The sequence below is a fragment of the Crotalus tigris genome, unplaced genomic scaffold, assembly GCF_016545835.1.
Source record: "Crotalus tigris isolate CLP2741 ecotype Arizona unplaced genomic scaffold, ASM1654583v1 scf7180000019004.2909048, whole genome shotgun sequence".
In the NCBI taxonomy this organism is placed as follows: Eukaryota; Metazoa; Chordata; class Lepidosauria; order Squamata; family Viperidae; genus Crotalus; species Crotalus tigris.
In genome coordinates this window covers 1,087,957-1,109,101 of record NW_024097319.1, presented here as the reverse complement: position 1 = coordinate 1,109,101, position 21,145 = coordinate 1,087,957, and the positions used below count along the sequence as shown (strand labels likewise).

Below are 21,145 nucleotides of genomic sequence, written 5' to 3'. Positions count from 1 at the left end.
TTTCTTAAGGAGATATTATGATCTGTTCTGTTCACAATCATCAGTTTTGTTTATTACGATCTATACTTTTTCCTGTTTTATTCTTGTTTTTCAATGTAATCAGAATTAGAATATTTTAATTAGACTTGGTTCAGACACTGTACCTAAAGTCAGGAGAGCTTTCTCAAAAGGCTTTATTGTATTTAATATTCCAGTTTGTTTTTAAATTGGTCTTCTTGGCTGACTTGTGATTTGAGTGAAGAGAATAATGGGCTGTATACATGATCTAAGACTTGTGAGTATTATGTCTTAATAACTTTCAGTTAAGAACAGCTTAATACAGCAAATCTATTACTGCAGGAGGTATGTTAAATGCTAGATGCTTATTTATTTATAAATACAGAAATATTAATAAAGTGCTTTGGAAAGTAGTAAAATACTATTCAAGTTGGCTCCTGCAGCAGATGTCAATTTAACTTCATCATCTGAGCTGACTGGAATACAACTATTCAATTGAATTTAAAATTAATGAATCAGAACTCTATACATTCCCTCGGATTAAGCCTTCTTGTTGAATTATAACCCAACTGCCACAAAACAAATTTTAGCTAGGATTAGATTATTAGTAGATGACTACTACTATTTTAAAATTTTATCTGCAGAGAAAATTTACTATGAATGCATTTAATAATATCCTAATGTCAGATGATACATGTTGTGCACATGCACATGTGCACACACATTCATCAGAAGTGAGGACATTTCCTTTTAGACCTAACCCAAAAAACGTGGCTTTACAGATTCCTCTGTCCTAAATTTTCAATTTTTGTTATATGCATTTTCATACCTATGAAAATGGCATACCTTTTTTATCTGAATTTCTTCGAATCATTTTTTCCACTTGAGAAATAGCTTCTTCCCAACAACTATTGCTAGCATGCATGTGAGGCTGAATCAGTTTCAATTTTTGATCTGCAATTTGGTAGGCCTCCCAAATTAATTCTGGACTTTCCTTGGAATTCATAACCTTCTCAAGTTCATCCTCTAGAATTATCATTCTGTAAAAACAAAAAAGAAAATCTCAGACAACACTTAGTGGATGCCTAACAGTTTTGATTACTAAATAAAGGTTATTAGCCTATTAAGACAAAAAAAGGTATATAAATTTGCATACAAATACCATGGGAGATTGCAATGTAAGATAATCACAAAATCAACTTTTATGGTAATAAGATGTTAATATACAAAAAACTAAATCATGAACAGTAAGGAACAAGCAGTAAAGAAATACATATACTAGAATTTGGTAGAGCAGCCATGAAGGCATTGGAAAAAATATTCAGATTTGTCTATACCAGTGGTGGGGAACCTATGGCACGGGTGCCAGGAGTGGCACTCAGAGCCTTCTCTGTGAGCACGCATGCCACTGCCCCAGCCCTGCCACCCCCCATGGCCCGCTTTTCACCAGCAGCCCCCCCGGAGGAGTCGCCCTGGGTGCAGCCTGTGCGGAGCAGCGCAGTCAAGGACATGGCAGCTGGGCAGCGGGGACAAGACTCCGCCCTCGTGCCCCATCGTGTACAGATGCTGCTGTGGGGTGCGGACAGAGGGCGTGGCTGCCATAACGCTGTTGGGCTGCCTGCGCGATCTGCTGTGGTGGGCCATGGAGGTGGTGGGTAGCCCTGTAAGCAGGAGAGGCGGGGGCAGGTCAGGGGCAAGGCACTTGGTCTCTAAAAGGTTTGCCATCACTGGTCTATACTGACAAATATCTGAACAGTACAAACAATGGTATTCCTTGTGACACTCTATGAAAGTGAAAGTTAAACTTTGAAGAAACAGGATAGGACATATATGGACACTTTTGAACTTTGCTGTTAGAGAAGATTCCTGAGAATCTTCTGTGCACAGTCACGAACACTAAACAATGGGTTGTCAAAAAAATCAACCCCAAGTTTTCACTTGAGGCACAAATAATGGGGCTCTCCTAATCTAATAGTGGCAAATGGGTGCATTATTGGAAGACATGAAAGGCAAAGCTAGGGACAGATTGTGATGAATAAAATTTATCTATAGTGTTGCTAAGAATTGACGGCAACATGATGGAACCTAATCAATAACAAAAGCACTTGGAATGGCTCAAAAACTGAAAATTAATGCAAGCATTGGAAGTAGCAAGTTTTGTTTCTTACACTGATTACGAGCTAGGTTTCTTAGAAAGGCTAGAGATAAGTCCTTAAATTCCTAACAAAATGAAGAACTATATACATACATGCTTTCCTTTATACATAAGGGGTTCATCTCATGTCATTATATACCCCTGGATGATTGTCTTTGTACTGTTGTTCTGTTATGTTTTATGTGTTTTTTATTGTTAGCCGCCCAGAGTCCTTCGGGAGTGGGGCGGCTTATAAGTTTTAAAAATAAATAAATAATAAATAAATATCTCTTTAAATTGTTAGGTCTTATGTGAATTGTGAGAGTGTTCAACAAAGTGGTCAGCAATGTAACACCTGCCATACATAAAGTCTGTTTTTATTTAAAAAAAAATAACTAAAAAGTGAAGCTATATAATCAAATCAGATTTTTATGCCTTTGAATCAGTCTTGTCTCATGATGACAGCCTGGACAAGTCTATAAAGTTTTCTTGGCAACATTTTTGTAAGCAATGCTTTCTTCTTAGGGCTGAGAAAGAGTGACTGGCTTTGTGCCTAAAAAAGACAGGACTAGAACCCATGATCTCTGGGTTCCTAGTCTGGTAGGCTCTCATTATATATGTTACATATAAGTAATACTAATAATAATAAAGTTGGAAGGGACTTTGGAGGTCATCTAGTCCAACCCCCTGCTCAGGCAGGAAACCCTATACCATTTCGGACAAATGGCTGTCCAATCTCTTCTTAAAAACTTCCAGCGTTGGAGCATTCACCACTTCTGGAAGCAAGTTGTTCCACTGGTTAATTGTTCTATCTGTCAGGAAGTTTCTCCTTAGTTCTAGGTTGCTTCTCTCCTTGATTAGTTTCCATCTGTTGCTTCTTGTCCTGTCTTCAGGTGCTTTAGAAAACAGTTTTGATTCCCTCTTCTTTATGGCAGCCCCTGAGATATTGGAACACTGCTATCATGTCCCCCCTCATCCTTCTCTTCATCAAACTAGACATACCCAATTCCAGCAACCGTTCCTTATGTGTTTTAGCCTCCAGTCCCCTAATCATCTTTGTTGCTCTTCTCTGTACTCTTTCTAGAGTCTCAACATCTTTTTTACATCGTGGTGATCAAAACTGGATGCAGTATTCTAAGTGTGGCCTTACCAAAGCATTGTAAAGTGGTATTAATACTTCACGTGATCTTGATTCTATCCCTCTGTTAATGCAGCCTAGCACTGTGTTGGCTTTTTTGGCAACTGCAGCACACTGCTGGCTCATATTTAAGTGATTGTCCACTAGGGCTGTAGTCCACTAGTAATTGTTGATACCTGTATAAGTGCATGGTATAGAATTATTTCAGAAAAAGATTTATTAAAGTCAGTGAACTGACCTATAAGTAGGCTGGCAGAGAGTTGCATTGTCAGTTCCCTCTAAACAAGTGAATTAAAATGCTGGCAATAATAATTCTAAAGGGTTAATATGAACTATACTGTTGATGTATCTGACCACAGAAAAGTGGTTGAACAAAAACAGTAGTAGAACATTTGTATTTCTTTAGTGGAATACCAATTTATGGTGAAATTGGCTGTCAGTAGTAATCCATCAAGCATTTTACACACGTTTCACACATAGAAGAAAAAAATATTAATTAGATTAATTTAGAATAACAAGAATAAGGAAGTAACAGTAATAACTATCTCCACCAATCATGGTAAAATTGATATTGAGTGATTTTTTAAAAGTACAACTAAAACTAGAATTATAACTATGAGAAATTATTTGCATGTTTAACTTACTCATTCAATAGGGCTTTTAGATGGAGTTGCAAACTGCGCACAGCAGTGTGGAGATGGCTTAGGGATCCTGATTTTGGTTTAGCTTTGACTGGACGTTCCAAGTAAGATTGATGATGTGTTTCAAAATACCGGTAAAATTCATAACTCCGTTTAAGTTCTTCTAAACAAGCAGCATGAGCATGTGGCAGACCTTGAATTATATCAGAAAAGATACAAAGAGGCAAACTTTCTGGTGTAATCAGGCTCCTGAGAGATGCATTAGAGGGAGATAACAGAAGAAGTAGTCGCCTAAAGAATTCAGAACTTTGACCGACCCAAAGCTGAAATAAAACCTAAGAAACAAAAGGAATCAATCATTATCTATTTTTCCTATTTTCCCATGAATAGTATATTTAAGCAAAGCAATGACAGTCTATCTTGAATGGGAGAGGTGGAGCAAAAATATTTTAAATAATTTAAATTAAATAAATTATCTTGAATTAAATATTGACCTAGCCATTAGAACTATGCTTATCACTTTACTCTATCCCCCCCCCCCAAAGGTTAATTCTTTGGGGCAGAGATTTAACACCTGCATATAGAGGTAGTCATTGCCTTATGATAGCAAATGGGTTCAGAACTGCTGTTGCTAAGTGATATGTTCATAAAACACATCAAATGATGCCAATTAGTGAAAGCAATTCTGGCAGTCCTGGTTGTTGTCATTTAATAAGGACAGTACAGGTATGTAAGCCTCACATGACCATGGCTTCTTACTTCCTGCTGGCTTCCCTAATGACCTTGCCTGTGGGAAGCTGGATGGAATTGTCAGGCATAGTGATCATGTAATCACAATTCACTGTGATGTAATCTCAGGGTGGGTGCCAAGCACCCAGACTGTGATCATGTGATCCCAGGGATGGTGACAACTGAAATTACAGAGACTTGTCATAAATACCATTTGTTCAATGCTGTCATGACGTTGAATGGTTGCTGAATGAATAGTCCTACCATAAGGACTAGTTGTACAAACATAATAAAAAATGAGGTAATCTTACATACATTATAAATTATCTGTAATTTATTTCGTATGCTGAGTTTCTTTAGTACAATAGTACATGGGGAAAATTATTTTTTGTTATCAATTTATACTGAAAATTAAAATACTCTTTTCATAATAAAATCATGCAAAAATATTACTTATCCGCTAAAATGTATTATGTTATAGTGACTTAATTGTGAACATACAAAGTACATCCAAAGGTTCTTCTTGTAAATTGGCATGTAAATTCCATGGTTTGATTCAAAAGACTAGGCTTACCAAATTATAATGGCAAGTACAAGCATGAATGCCTGCTCATACTATAGCTATGAGTCATGATTAGGGTTATTCAGACCCGAACCATACTATGTCTTAGCATGAACTGCAAACGCATTCAAAGGAAGTTACAAAAATTATATAAATCTAATGCATTTCAAACTTTAAAATAATAGTATAATTCAGTTTAGCTTCTGCAGGCTGAAAGCAAAGACAGAATAGTTGATATATGATCAGTGAACTGATACTAGATTACCTTTAGTGCAGGCAAGCTGAAGCCATCTGTGAGGTTGTGTGCTTCTTCTTCAGACACTTGTTCTTCATTTAATCCCAAACCAAGCTCCTTAAAAGGCACCACACATATGTAATTTGTGACACTGTCACTCTCAGAATTCAGTGGGTAAGTTTACTTAGTGTTAAGGTTGTTAAAGAACCTTTTGCATCACATGCAATATTGACAAATATTATGTGGAAAGAAATAATTTATCTACTTTATAAAATTAAACAGCCAACCATAGAGTTGCAGATGAAACAATTTAGATTTAGTTCAAACAAGTTGCTGGAGCAAAAACAAACTGGGCAAAAAATTGTGAAATAAGATAATTTGAGTGATTCCACAGATTTAATCGACTGAACATTTGAATGATTACAGTTATAATCATGTTACAGTCACACCAAACTCAGGGATTTCAGCTTGAAAATCCATTAGCAGAGAATCAGGATCTCAGCATTTCTAGTTCAAAAACTGAACAAATTTATTAGTTACCTAAGTCCAATTATATGCATACTAAGACTCATAGTCTAGGCCAGGGGTAGGCAACCTTGGCTCTTTTATGACTCGTGGCCTTCAACTCCCAGAATTCCTGAGGAGTTGAAGTCCACGAGTCATAAAAGAGCCAAGGTTGCCTACCTCTGGTCTAGGCCCATGAATCTTATATGTGGCATAAAATGCCCACTTGACAAAGATAGATGAACTTTTTTTTTGAAAAAGATGTATGGATAATTTGTCAGTGAAAATAGACTGATTATAAAACAGCAAGATGATCAAATTGAAAGGAACTTTTAAGAGAAAGGGTGGAATATAGAACTGTTAAGTAAAAACGTGGCAGTTAACCAAATTCTTCTTACATAGCAGCCAGTCATTGTGATATGCTAATTTCCTCCTCCATAATATATTATTTTTAAAAGGATATTGTTTAAGCATATACAAAGTAGCAAGTCTTGAAGCTCTGAAGTTGGCTCTTACTGATCGATACACAGCTTTTCGAAGACCAATCAGATGCTGATAGGGATGTTGTCCACCTTTATTATATGGGCAAGCAGCACTAACCCTGTCAAGCAAACTTGAAAAGTAAAATGTGATACAACTGTACAGGTGTCCTAAAGAATGCTAAAAATATAAATATAAATCAATAATTTATCTAAACTTATAGAATATATCTTCATATATCTCGACGTACTGTTTCAATTTACAAATTGAAATATTATGTAGCAAATAAGCCATTTACTAAAATATTGACAAAGGTTAAAATTTAAATGAAAATGCACTGGGGATTGGATTTCTACTTTTTTCTTTTCTATTCTGTAAAATCAACAGCTCTGAAATTCTTAATTTAAGACCTATTAATTTGGATCTAAACAACAAAATGGCTTTAAATTTATTTGGCAATGCTTAAAATAATAAAATTAACTATACAGTTAAACAAAAAATGGATTTACTTTTAAAACAGGCATTCTGTTTCTATCTGAAAATAATTTCTAAGGGATTCAGATTAATAAAAGCTTTTGGGGGCAGGCATGAAAATTGATTCAATTTCCTTTCTAGATGTATAAAAACAAAATGTTTTGGATTTGGGTATATATTTTTATACCTCTGTATCATAATCATTCATCCTGGAATATCTCTGCTTTTTGTTCACCTTCAAGGATTACTTTTTAGGTAAGTATGGATAAATATGTTTTCCTTGTTAGACCATTCTCAAAATGCGAAGAACATACTTTCACATTAAGCCTATTATTACCATTTATTGGAAGTGGCATATATTACTCTTTTTTAAATGGAATGTGAAATTATAAGCTAATATTGTCCCATTATTTTAAAATTCAAATATCTAACAAGAAATAGTGAGTTTATTCTACCATATCATCAGGAATGCCATGTTAAAACTAATTGCAACAATTTTAAAAAATATTATTTCATAAACTTGTGAAATATTTACCTTGCGGTGTTTATATATTGTATGGAAGTGTAAGAAGCATATACAACATTGTTCTATAACAATTGCTTGCAATCTGTTTCTCTCTGAAACTATTGTGTGCAATATTACTTTCTAGACTTTTATATGAAATGAAATAGAGGGCTTCTATTGCTTAAATTTTATGATGTTTGATTCTTAAAATTAAAACATATGCACCATCAATTTATGACATTGTTTTCCTCCTAGTGTTTTCTTTAATATGCAAGGTCCACTTTTTTTCAGATAAAACAAGTGTTGAACCATTGGTTTCAACAGGAACTGACTGACTTGGCTTGTTGCCCTAATCTGACATTGTGGGCTGAGAGAAAATCATTGGCCCAAAATCATCCTGCTGGCTTACATACCTAAGGCAGGACTAGAACTCAAGTCTTCTAGTTTCTATCTTGATGCCTCAAGCACCAATCTGTCTTTCAATTTTACTGAGGTTAACATACATGCCCTTTCTTATGGTATTCTCACAATAATGTTCAATGACAACAGAGAAGAATCTCTTTCATATTGCAGCTATACTTTTTAAAACACCATGTTAACAATAGGATTAACATTCTTAACTGTATATTTATTTTATCAAGAATGAACTTGGGCAACCTTATAATGAGCTTGAATATTTAAAAGAAAATGCATATTTGGTAAGTGCAATGCAGATTTATTATCCATGGTTAAGAGAACTGAAGGCAGCTACAGTTTTTAAACAAAGTTATTTGAATTGGCAAACAACAGTTTATTATCTACATGCAATTCAAAATAAGTGATCAATGTGTATGGAAATGTATAAGAAAAAGTAGAAAAATTAGAATTCTTTTTTGAACCATTCAATTTAAACTTGAATTTTACAGCTAATTCTTTCCATTTAATTAGAATGCATACTTGAGAAAAACCTGTTATAAAAATGAATTCCAAAAAATGTGGGGGGGGGGAAGAAATATTCTCATGGATGTTTCAATTTGTCAAATAATCTATAATAATTATTATTACACTGGAAAGTCAATGTGTTCATATTTGTGAAATGAGAAACAAACCTTAAAAATGTACATTTTTTTGTACATGGCATATTTGTATGTTAATATAAAAATATTTCAGTGTGTATTCATACATGGAAAACATCTGTAGTGAAGGCCTAGTCTATTAAAACTCAATAATAGGTAGCTAGAAGCTTTACTATAAATTTTAGGAAAAGGCATACACATAATCTTATGTGCGTATTGCATTTGGTATTCACATTTCAGTAGTCAAAGAGTTTACTCATCCTTGTCTCTCTTAGATTTGATCCAACAAACACTAACTCAAGTCTCCTTGACTGAAATGTATATACCGTTTAGAAATTCTGTCAAAAGTTAAGATGGCAAATAATAAATTTGTCCTTGTTACAATAATGTATCACCTTTCTACACATACAGTATGCTTGATTTGAGGGCCAGGAATTCACTTGTTATATCTGATAAAACTGAATAAATTTTAAAAATCTGAGATTGAATTTGAAAGGAAAATTTTCTTCACCATTCATTAACTTAAGATTTAACAACTGGGTGCAAATCAATTCAGACTCACAGAGTAAATCCCCTGGAAATTACTTCAGTTTCTTGAATGAGTCGCAATGCTTTCCGCACAAGGTTAGTGAAGGCGCGGCAATTAACCATTACATCTTCTAGTTGGAGATGACATTTTTTAAGAGACATTTGTAACTTTGCAATTCGTGTTATGTCCAAACCTCGCATAGTTATGTAAACCAAGAAAACTACTCCCAAAATTAATCCAAGGAATCCACTCCATAAAGAAGGAATCATCACCAGTGTGCTGATGAAGAGAAATAATAATGAAATATCCCTGCAAAAAAAAAAAAAAAAAAAAAAAACACATCTAAGTATGGCTTGATTTTCAAAGTTACAATTAATGATCCAAGATTCTATTTTTTATTTAAAAGCAAATTAACACATATACAGTACTTCATCTCTTCCTTTTCAAAATTTTTAAAATGTGTTTCTTGAATACCAATCCATTCCATCAGTCAGATTGGTAGCGCTATTGACTAAGTGTGAGTAGCTATTAACAGCCTTGAAATGGAATCTTTTAATATTTCAGCTTAAAAGGCGGTTTTGAAATTGGTTGGATTTTAGCCTAAGATTTTCACATAGAATATTTTTCAAGTGCAAATATAACTCTCATTTTAAATTGAAGCAAAATCAATTGGGCTTATTTGCAAGTAGATGTATTTCAATGTTAATAATTAAAACTGAAAACATCCATGCGAAATAAAAGTTGAATTTAAGTGATTACATTTTAATTTTCATATGTGAAATATGTTCTTGGCTTATAGTACTGCAGTACAATTCAACTACCTCTAGCTATTCCTATCACTAGCACAGACTGAAAAATTAACTGCAAATTTCTACTAACATTCACATATAGGGAAATGCAGTTTGTTCTGGATTTGATTTGTATTCTTTTCAGTAGATTTCTCAACTAATTAATCATCTCCAGCATATTTTCTTGTTTTTAAATTGTCTTAATTTATTAACCAAAGCTTTTTCTAATAACACTACTGATTAATGTTAACAATAACAAGATATAGACTATTTAAAATGTATTTAAAATACATTTGCTGATCAAATACATACTTTTAAATGTATGATATACAAAGTATTGTTCAGAAAAGAAAGCTAGTAAATAAATGTACTTGGAAAGTTCTATATACAGGAGAAAAGTGGGACTATATGTAGAGAGCTCTCTTTCTCTTTATCCATAGAATCTCTGTTAACAAATGAGGAGTCTACAGAATCAGGATCCCCATTCATATAAAGAGATAAGCCACTTATCCCCAGAGAGAGAAACTAAAGTAGGCTCATTTGCCTGTTGGGAAAATATGGTAAAGCAAAACTTACTCCTGCAAATTAGCATAGCCAATACCAAAATCAAGAGATAGGATATAAAACAAAAAGGGAAAACAAACTAAAGAATATTTCTATTTGCTGGGAGGCCATGTGTGCAAATACACTTCCTCTAACAATATACATCATACATTCACATAATATGCATGTGGCTCAAGTCAATACCAAATATTAGGAGTTGCTAGGGAGCATAGTGTTGGAAGATGTCCATATTCCTGCTGCTTGAGCTGTCCTGCAGACAGGATACTAGGATCAAATAGTTCAATCAGTTCAACATCCTCCTGTAGCAGAACTTCCTGTTGCAGGATGGCGCAGAGTGCATCTGACCGAAAACCAACATCCTTAAAGCAGAGAGAAGTAAAAAACAGCATCAACCGATCACATTCATGCACAAAAGCATTAAATTTAAATCATTTTTAATTCTGTATTTATTACATACATAGTGCTACAATATATATATTTAATTTAGTCATCTCTCATAATCTTCTCCTAGAGTGCTTATAACTTTAAATTTGCACAGAAGAATGGAAGGAAAGAAGAAAAAGTAAATAATATGCAGCTGTCTGTGTTGAGGAAAATTGAGAGGCCCATGTGTTCCCGAAGCAAATATTTAAAGTCTCCAACTGACTAGTTAGAGCAGTGGTTCTCAACCTTCCTAATGCCGCGACCCTTTAATACAGTTCCTCATGTTGTGGTGACCCCCAACCCCCCATCCAGCGGGCCGGGGGGGGGGTATCAAAAACTTGACCAAAAAAAAAAAAAGGAAAAAAATTGGGAAAGTATAGGTAGTCCTCGACTTACAACAATTCGCTTAGTGACTGTTTGAAGTTACAACAGCACTGAAAAAGCAAATTATGATCATTTTTCACACTTATGATTGTTGCAGCATCCCCAGGGTCATGTGATTTACATTCAGATGCTTGACAACTGATTCATACTTATGATGTTCAGTGTCCCAGGGTCACATGATCAATGGCCGGGGGCGTGGCCAGCTAATCACTTAGGTTGAAGAGTGCCTTGGGGGGGGCGGAATCTGTGGGTCTCTGGGATGGGACTAGGGTGGGTGCCTGCCTTCCTTCCCTCCCTTCTCTCCCCTTCTCCCTTCCTTCCTTCTTTTCTTCCTTTCCTTCACCTCCTTCTTAGTCTCTTCCTCCTTCCCTCCCTCTTTCCCACTGTCCCTTCCTTCTTTCCTTCCTTTCCTTCACCTCCCTTAGTCTCTTCCGCTTCCCTCCTCTTTCCCATTGTCCCTTCCTTCTTTCCTTCCTCCCTTCCTTTCACTTCCTTCTTAGTCTCTTCCTCCTTCCCTCCCTCTCTCCCATTGTCCCTTCCTTCCTCTTTTCTTCCTTTCCTTCACCTTCCTTAGTCCCTTCCTTCCTTCCTTCCCTCACTCTTTGTCCTTTCCTTCCTTCCCTCCCTCCCTTCCATTGTTCCTCCCTTCCTTCCCTCTCTCATTGTCCCTTCCTTCCCTCCCTCTTCGTCCTTTCCTTCCTCCTCCCCCTCCGTGCCCAGGAAGGGACAAGGGGAGGGGGACAGGCTGCCAGAGGCAGAGAAGAGCTCTGCCCAGCTCACTTGCTCAGCTTCGCCAGAAAACATGCCACTTGCTAAGTTAGTAGAAGCCCCAGGATCAGCGCCGGGCTACAGCTGATTCGCACTTCTGCTAAATTAGCAAGCGGCATGTTTTCTAGAAAGCTCGAGCAAGTTTGCTGGGCAGGAGCCAAGGAGAGCTGCTACAGCTGACCTGCTTCTTGGCTGTTCTGCAAAAGCGTGGATCAGCTGTAGAGGTTCGCCCCCCCGATCCTGGACAAAAGGGAAGGAAGGAAGGACGGAAGGGACAAGGGGAAAGAGGGAGGGAAGGAGGGACAAAGAGGGAGGCGACAGAAAGGAAGGAAGGAAGGGACAATGGGAGAGGGAGGGAAGGAGGAAGAGACCAAGAAGGAGGGAAGGAAAGGAAGTTCCAGCCAGCAGAGGCTTGGCAGCCTGGCTGACAAGGAACAGAAGAGCAGAAAGCCAAGGAGAAGAAGGTGGTGGTTTCCTCCCAAAGGGGGCTCCTTTTCTCCACCCTTTCCCTGGGTTTGTGGGGAATTTCTCGTCACCAACGCTGACAGGAGCTCCTTCAAGCCCGCCATAAGCTTTCTCACCCCCTTTGCTTCTCCCCCGCCCCGCTTTCGTGAGGATTGTGGCACCCTTGGGGAAGCCGATTGTGCTTTGAAGCTTAGGAAAGGAGGAGGAGTAGTCCCTTCCTCCTTCCCTCCCTGTCCAGCCCCGGCGGGCTCGATATGAATGGGCAGAGGAGTCGAGGACGGGCGGGGTGACAAAGGAGACCGGCGGCCATCACCAGACCTCCCGGCTGACAGGCGCAAGTTCGGGGGTCGCCAGCTGACAGGCGCAGGAGTTGGGTGCTACGGCGGCCTCCCCTTCGCTGACCTGCATGCATGAGAAGAAGTCAATCCGGTTGCTGCACAATGAGTCTCTGGGGAGGGCGGGGCCTTGCTCTGCGCCTGTGCTCTTCATGCACCCCCTGCAGGGCACATTTGGTAGAGTTCATGCAGACTGCCGCCAAGCAGTATATTTTCCACAAACAAGTGAGGTGGAGCGTAGGGGAGGAGGGAGAGAAGGCGGTTGACAAGCCCTGCCTAAGACCATCGGAAATATGTGTTTTCCGATGGTCTTAGGCGACCCCTGTGAAAGGCTCATGCGACCCCCAAAAGGGTCGCGACCCACAGGTTGAGAACCGCTGAGTTAGAGAATTTGGGTGCTAGAAAGAAAAATGCCAGTTTTGTACACCTCCTGTTTTAGGCCCTGCCCCTAATGTAGCAATACTGTATCAGGAAAAACAAATATTTGTGCCAACAATTATAGCAGCTCTGGACTTACTCAGCCTGTCTGATGGGTTTTCATTTCAACATAGCCTTTTATTTTCAAGGATCTAGACTTCAAAAGAGATACACTGGCTATATACCCAGCAGTAATTCTATAGCATTTTCTCTTAACAGTGCTTGCCTCATCAATTGGTAACATCCCACAGTGGAAATGAATAACTGAGGCCAGAGACAGGAATATGTGTAGAAGTGATTATTTGAAATAGGACTGAAAACCAATTGCCAGCAAATTGCTCTTCTAACATCAATTTTTGGATGAAATACAATTTGCAAGATTTTACATGTATAGAAAGATCTGTTTTAGTATTAATACCGTATTTATTTTGAAAACAAAAAAAAAAGCTACAAAAAATAAAAGAGTACGTATGTTCCTAACACATATAAAAATGATTCTTGAACAATTAAGACTGTTTTAGTTCCCTCACACATTACCTTCTATTCAGATTTAAACACCAAATATTTTAGTTTGCAAACTACAGCATGTAATACGGTCAACAAATGCTTAATAGTAATAAAATAATAAGGAATTATATATACAAATATCAAGGAAAATGGGTGAATTTCTTGAAAGGAAAGTGAGCTGGTAATAACAGGTGCTTACCAATTGATGAAGTATATCATGTTTTTTCTTATATAGGGAAAAAGGAAGCCAGCTTTTTAATATCTCAACAACGTTTGACAAGATGTCTTTCTGTAAAAAATAAAAAACTGTTTGAAGCCTTAAATATATAAACAGTCTTCATTACTTTCATCTGAAGATTATTTGCATTCTAACCAAGTTCAAAGAAACCATACTATAAAGCAGGCATGTCAAACTGAAAGTGTTTTTTTAAAAAAATATTACATTAAAAAAATAATATATTATCTACTTTACAATTCACTAAGACCTCAGCATCTTTTAAAATAAAATCTTATTTTAGAATGGTGTTTAAATGTCAATTAGTTAGCACTTGAAAATACGGCACGCCAATATTCTCTCAATATATACCTATAATAACTATCCCCTTATTATGTTATTTATGTATCTTGGAATGAAATCCTTAGATATAATTCAAACTGAAAGGATAATGACAAGTATTTTATTTATGCACACACAAAAATACAAGCTGGATCATGTCTCCCAAATAATACTCTCTTTGGAAGAGAACACCTCTTGTCTTCTGCCTGAGACAAGTTGCACTAATGCACATAAATTATATGTCTATTTTTACGGAGAGCTTGTCCACCCTGTACATAAATGTCCTTGTAAGACCCATCACAGAGTATTCCAAACCTTTATAAATCATCAGAAATCATGAAAGTTTGTGCAATTTTGTATTTTGTAATGGTCTTTAGAAAAGATTGATTACAGACTCACAATCTTCATCATCACGGGCCAGATGAGTCCCCAACATGCAACACTCAGTCTGCAGGGCCTCAAATCTTCATCATCATCTTTCAGTAAGTGCATTGTTCAATTTTGCATGCTAAATTCATATGTACTGTAGATATACTGCTGTATTTGAAAAGGGGGAAACAAGCCCTTCCTGTCACCAGTTCTGTGACTCCACTATCAGTCCTAGAGCCTATATTCCCCAAATACCATTACCTAGTATCAGATACAAAATGAGCCCATCTAAAGGAATTTATCAACAAGAACTTACAGAAAAGTTTCATCTGTCATACTGTCGTCCCCGGCAACGCTCTTAGGGGGTGGTAGACAACCCCCCCAGTACACCTCATCGCCCTCCTGCTGACCTGCCTGAAAAGGACCTGTCCCTGGTTCAGCTGATGCGATTGCTTTCACCGTTCAGTGGTGTCAGCCGCCCGGAGTTCTGGCGGAGCTGCAGCAGGTGGATGATGTCATCACTCAGCGTCTTGTAACAAGCACAAGTGCAGACGGAGGGGCTTTAAGACCTCGAAGGGACCGACAAGAGACTGAGGACTATTATAGAAAATATGGCCAGAGGGACTCTTGGGAGGAACGGAGGATTCGGGGCGCGGCAATTACATGTATTTATGTGTATTTGACCGGATGCTGGCTTACAGGGCGTTGGCTGGGTGGGGTTGATTCCACTGTGGGTGGGACGAGTAGATCTCGTATGTAAAGGCACTGGGAACAGGCAAGTTTCAATGCTGACTTTTTCCCATCTACAAAGCTTAGTAAAGTTCCTTTTGTTCATCGTTCCTGTTTGTGGCTTTCCTTTCCATTGCAGAGCACCAAGCTAGGACGATGTAACAGTAAGTCGGCACTCCCTTACTTGCCTTGCTGTCATTCTCATCCCCTTAGTCTTGGTTGTGAGGGTGTTTCCAGAACGGTCATGGCTGAAGGAGTCCAGGACGCCGACCCAGTGGGGGAGCTTCCGAAATCACCCACAGACAAGGGAATAGCCATTGAGGCGCAGGTGGTGGAGGCCTTGCTGGTGGTGCGGCCTAAAGAGAGCGTCCAGCAGCCGGTGACCAGTGGGGGTGAATCTGTACAGAGGACGTCTGCAACTACTTCTGAGGATTGATGGCTGAGTTCAGCCCTGCAACGTTCAGAGGTTGGAGGACCATATGTGACCGGCAGGGGGGGACCCCTTATCTGGATGGCAGGAGAGATGTGTTACCAGTGATGACGATGACGAGTGGAGTTATTCTACAGCACCTGGGCAATATACCTTGGATGTCCTTCGTGATAGGTTTGGGGAAACGGGTTATCTACCCAAGTCTGGTGGCGCTCCAGGGTCTCAGGGCCCAGCTGGTTCCTCTGGATTCTGTTTGACCAGCCCAAGGTTCAGGTTGGATCAGGGTCGTCATAGGCGAGAGGATCGAACCAGTGCAGCCTCAACAGCTTTACCTACCAGCCGGTCCATCTTGTTTTCTCAATCTGTAGGGTCAGGGGCCCAAGGCCCGAGTAGGGACATAAGGCCGGATAACAGCCAGTGGGCTGTACAGGCTCCCACCCTGTGACCGGCAGGCATGGCCTGGGTTCCGCCACCCATAGGAGTGACGTTTGATGGGGATCCGGATAGACTAGCAATGTTTATGGGAGATGTTCTGAGTCACCTGGATAGATTTACTCCACAGTATTCTTCCCAATGGGCTATTGTGGTGGCAATAACAGCAAGTTTACAAGGGGAGGTGGCTGCTTGGGCTGCTGACCTGTTTAGCCTGGGAGTTGGGTGACGTTGGACTGTTCCTTGACACACTGAGAGCTCGATTTGAAGACCCTACCCGGGTTCAATGTGCTGAAATGGAGGTATTGGGGCTGAGGCAGAGGGGGAGGCCCGTACGGGAATATGTACGGGAGTTCCAACGTGCTGCTGGCAGGTTAAGAACATGGCCAGAGTGTGTTCTGGTGTACCATTTTCGTAACGGGCTAGATAGAGACCTGTGACAAGCCTGCATTGTATGGGGTGTACCATGTAGGCTCCAGGAATGGTTCAGAGTTGTGACCTAACTGGATGCAGGATTGCAAGAGTTTCGACAGGTTACAACTGACCAGTCCACCCCCAGCGGGTAGGGGAGCGACCAAAAGAGCCTGGGCGTCAACCGCCTACCCCCTCACCACCTGTTTCTGCTCCAACGAATAAAGGGACATTTAGGTGGGTTTCAGGTGTAACCGGCCAGGACACTGGATAGCCGAGTGCCTGGTTCCGGCAGGGCAAGGCACCTCAGCAACCCAGGGGAGACTGGGGTCACCCCAAAGACGACTCCGGACCGTTCAAGAGCACTATGACAGACCGAAAGAGAAACTCCCCAACGACCCTCAGGGGAGGTAACACCAGCTGCCCCTGATATCCTCCTGGGGGAATATGACAATATGGATCCAGAAGACGATCCTATGGTAAGCCAGCCAATAGCACCATTTGCTATCCCAATCTCCCTGACAAGCCCTACCACAGGCCTGATTAGTGAGTACCAGGCATTAATTGATTCAGGTTGTACAAGATGTCTTATCAGCAAGAGGGTTGTAGAGAAAGTAGGTCTTAGGGTTAGGTGTCTGCTATGTCCAATCCGATTTGAACAAGCGGATGGGTCTCTTCTGGGGGGGCTCCAGTTACACTGGTAACGGAGCCAGTAAGGTTGGAAATGGGGGACCATTGGGAACTTCTCCAGTTTATTGTAGTTCCTTCCGTGACTGAGGAAGTAATTTTAGGGTTAGAATGGCTGGACAAGTGGGGACCTACCATATGGTGGGAGGGTGGTTGCCGCCATATGCGTCTTGGTGTTGGTCCTCGCCCACCATGGTTGGAGGAAGGTAGTGAGAACGGACCATCAGGGAAGGTCAATGCAAAGGACACAATAGAGAAAGGGGCTAAAGGAGCCGTACACCAACCAGATCAAGGTCCAGACTTCCCAGCAGTATATAACGATCTTGCGGAGGTATTTAGTGAACAGGAATGTGACAGCTTACCGCCCCATTGTTGGACTGACTGTGCCATCGATATTATGCTGGGAGCCAAATTGCTGAAGCTGCGTATGTACCCCATGACGCCCTGGGAGTTGGAGGAGTTAAGGCGTTACATCGACAAGAACTTGGTGCGGGGTTTTATACAGCCAGCCCGGTCTCGGATCGCAGCACCCGTGTTGTTCCAGGAGAAAAAAGATGGGGGTCTCTGACTCTGTGTGGACTTCAGAGGCATTAATACGATCTGTATAGAACATATGTACCTTCCTTTAATGAAAGACCTCCTAGCCCATCTAGCCCAGGGGAGGATCTTTACAAAATTGGATCTGCAGGAGGTTATTACCGGGTTAGGATTAAACCCGGTGACGAGTGGAAGACAGCATTCAATTGTCCCCTGGGTAGTTACCAATTCCGGGTTATGCCCTTTGGGTTGCAGGGTGCCCCCGCGGTTTTTATGCAACTCATCAATGGGATACTACACGAGCATCTCTATTGTGGGGTGCTAGTGTATTTGGACGATATACTAATTTATACAAACACAATGGAAAAACATGTCCGGTTGGTGCGCGATGTGTTGCGTAAATTGCTCGAGGCTCGGCTATTTGTAAAATTATCAAAGTGTGAATTCCATCAAACATGCCTCGACTATTTAGGTTACATGATATCTGCAGCAGGAATAGAGATGGATCCAAAAAAGGTGCAGAGTGTATTGGAATGGCAAGCCCCGCGAACCTGATGCCAATTACAAAGCTTTTTGGGTTTTGCTAATTTCTACAGACAATTCATTCTTTCCTTTGCTATGGTGGCTTTGCCTCTCACTTTGCTGTGGACCCAAACGAACACTGTGTGTCCATGCCCTGGACAAGGACTAGCCTGGAACACTGAGTGTCAGTCTGCGTTCGAAATATTGAAAGCCTTATTTGCCAAGGAACCTGTTTTACTACATCCAAATCCAGAACAACCATTTGTGGTACAGGCGGATGCTAGTGACGTAGCGGTGGGGGCAGTCTTCCTCCAACAAAACCCAAGCGGGAACTTACAGCCCTGCGCATACACATCACGAAAGTTAACTGAACCAGAGAGGGTGTTGGCCATCTGGGAAAAGGAGGCCTTCACGGTAAAGTGGGCCTTATCCACGAGGCGGCATTTATTGGAGGGGGCGAAACATGAATTCGAGGTTTGGACCGACCATAAAAACTTAGAGGTGCTGCAAACCCCAAGGAGACTCTCGCTGAAACGTGTGTTGGGCACAATACTTTCCGTGTTTCAGGTTTCATCTTAAACATGTACCAGGCGGTCGGAACTTCCTCGCGGATGCATTATCCAGGATGCCGCAATATGACAGCAAACGGGAGGAGGTGGTGCAGGCGATCTTACCTCCATATACGCAGGGTGTCGCCAAGGTAATGTCTCATCCGGTAACCATAGACCTTGAAGGCGAACTAAAAGCGGCCCTCACACAAGACCCATGGTGACAGAAACACAAGGGGTTATTGACTCTACGGGATGGTCTGGCATGGTATGGGACTAAATTGTATATTCCATAGACATTACGCAACCGTATCTTCTACCGTTGTCATGACTCCAAACAGGCAGGCCACTTCGGTTATTTAAAGACATTGCATTTAGCTAGATGTCAGTTCTGATGGCCCCAAATGAGGTCGGACCTGGAAAAGTATGTAAAAAGTTGCCCTGTGTGTGCTACTTCCAAGCCCAATCCAGGAAAGCCTATAGGGTTCCTACAGTCAGTTGCTGACCCAAAGTATCCATGGCAAGACATAGCCATGGACTTTATTGTGGACCTCCCTGAGAGTAAAGGATATAGTGGTCATCTGTTTTCTAAGCAGGCCCATTTTATTCCCTGTAAGGGATTACCATCAGCTCAAAGGTTGGCACATATGTTTTTGACCCATGTCTATCGTCTCCATGGAACCCCATGTCGAATTATATCTGATCGTGGAGTTCAGTTTACGGCTCGATTCTGGCGGAACTCTGTACGTCTACTAGGCTCCTCACAAGGACTAAGCTCAGCATACCATCCAAGCACAAACGGAGCTGCAGAAAGAGCAAATGCAACAGTAGAGTGATACCTGCGGAGCTATGTTTCATACCAGCAGACTGATTGGGTGGAACTGGTAGTATTTGCGGAAGTGGCATACAACAATGCTATATACAGCAGTACCGGTTTCACTCCGTTCAGGGTGGTTTCTGGCAGAGAGTTCATACCCATACCCGAATACAGCAGTTATGGATCTCAACCATGTCTACCTAAAGACTGGTTCTCTCAAGTTAGCGGGGTGTGGAATGTAGTTAAAAAGGCTCTAGTAAAGGCAAGCGACAATGCAAAAGTACAGGCAGATAAAAAACGCAGACCCAATAAACCGTTCAGCATGGGGCAAATGGTGTATTTGTCTACCAAGTACATACGTCTACGAGTCCCCTGTAAAAAACTAGGGCCGAAGTATATCGGTCCATTCCGAATTATCCAAGTGATTAATCCAGTAATAGTGCGACTCCAACTTCCCCGATTTCTAGGTAAAATGCATCCCATATTTCACAGTAGCTTATTGAAACCAGTTTCCCATTACCGCGTAACGGAAGCCCTGGGGCCTGTAAAGTCCGACCATTACGAGATCCAGGAAATACTGGAGTCACGGGAGAAACGAGGTAGGCTGTATTATCTAGTCTTATGGAAAGGATACCCTCTGTCAGAAGCATCCTGGGTGGAAGAAGCTGATATGAATGCACCCTGTTTAGTCCAACCGTTCCATAAGAGATATCCAGGAAAGCCAGGGGGAGGGAAATCAAAACCAGAGAGGCAACATTACTAACTCTGCTTTGTTTGCTTTCCAGGGGGAACCCTGGTAGGGGGGGTGGCATGTCGTGCCCTGACAACCCCCCCAGTATACCTCATCACCCTCCTGCTGACCTGCCTGAAAAGGACCTGTCCCTGGTTCAGACGACGCGATTGCTTTCACCATTCAGTGGTGTCGGCCACCTAGAGTTCTGGCGGAGCTGCAGCAGGCAGATGATGTCATCACTCGGTGTCTCGTAACAAGCACAAGTGCAGACGGAGGGGCTTTAGGACCTCGCAGGGACCGACAAGAGACTGAAGACTATTAAAGAGAATATGGCCAGAGGGACTCTTGGGAGGAACGGAGGATGCGGGGCGCAGCAATTACGTGTATTTATGTGTATTTGACTGGATGCTGGCTTACAGGGAATTGGCTGGGTGGGGTTGATTCCACTGTGGGTGGGGCGAGTAGAGTTCGTATGTAAAGGCACGGGGAACAGGCAAGTTTCAGTGCTGACTTTTCCCATCTATGAAGCTTAGTAAAGTTTGTTTTGTTCATCGTTCTGTTTGTGGCTTTCCTTTCCATTGCGGAGCACCAAGCTAGGACCACGTAACACCTACTACTTCCCCTGCTAGTGTTTCTATCTTTTTTTTTGTTAATGAACAGGATGGCTTATGTATAATGTATGATTTATTAGATCTAATAAATCAAATTTTCTCAAGAGCTCATGGCAGCACACATATTAA

At 40.7% G+C, this 21,145-nt stretch overlaps 1 protein-coding gene across 4 annotated transcripts in view; it reads right to left on the bottom strand.

Moving 5' to 3' along the window:
• The window catches only part of VEZT (vezatin, adherens junctions transmembrane protein), a 48,809-nt gene that overhangs the window by 3,838 nt on the left and 23,826 nt on the right, over positions 1-21,145 (bottom strand). For 3 of the 4 annotated variants that reach the window (XM_039358125.1, XM_039358124.1, XM_039358127.1), the window contains exons 3-9: positions 13,834-13,923; positions 10,519-10,694; positions 9,017-9,292; positions 6,404-6,553; positions 5,467-5,614; positions 3,914-4,245; positions 844-1,037 (exon numbers count right to left, since the gene is read on the bottom strand). In XM_039358125.1, the coding sequence (XP_039214059.1) occupies positions 844-1,037; positions 3,914-4,245; positions 5,467-5,614; positions 6,404-6,553; positions 9,017-9,292; positions 10,519-10,694; positions 13,834-13,923 (1,366 nt within the window). The remainder of the gene's footprint in view (positions 1-843; positions 1,038-3,913; positions 4,246-5,466; positions 5,615-6,403; positions 6,554-9,016; positions 9,293-10,518; positions 10,695-13,833; positions 13,924-21,145) is intronic. The other variant, XM_039358126.1, reaches the window with a different exon arrangement.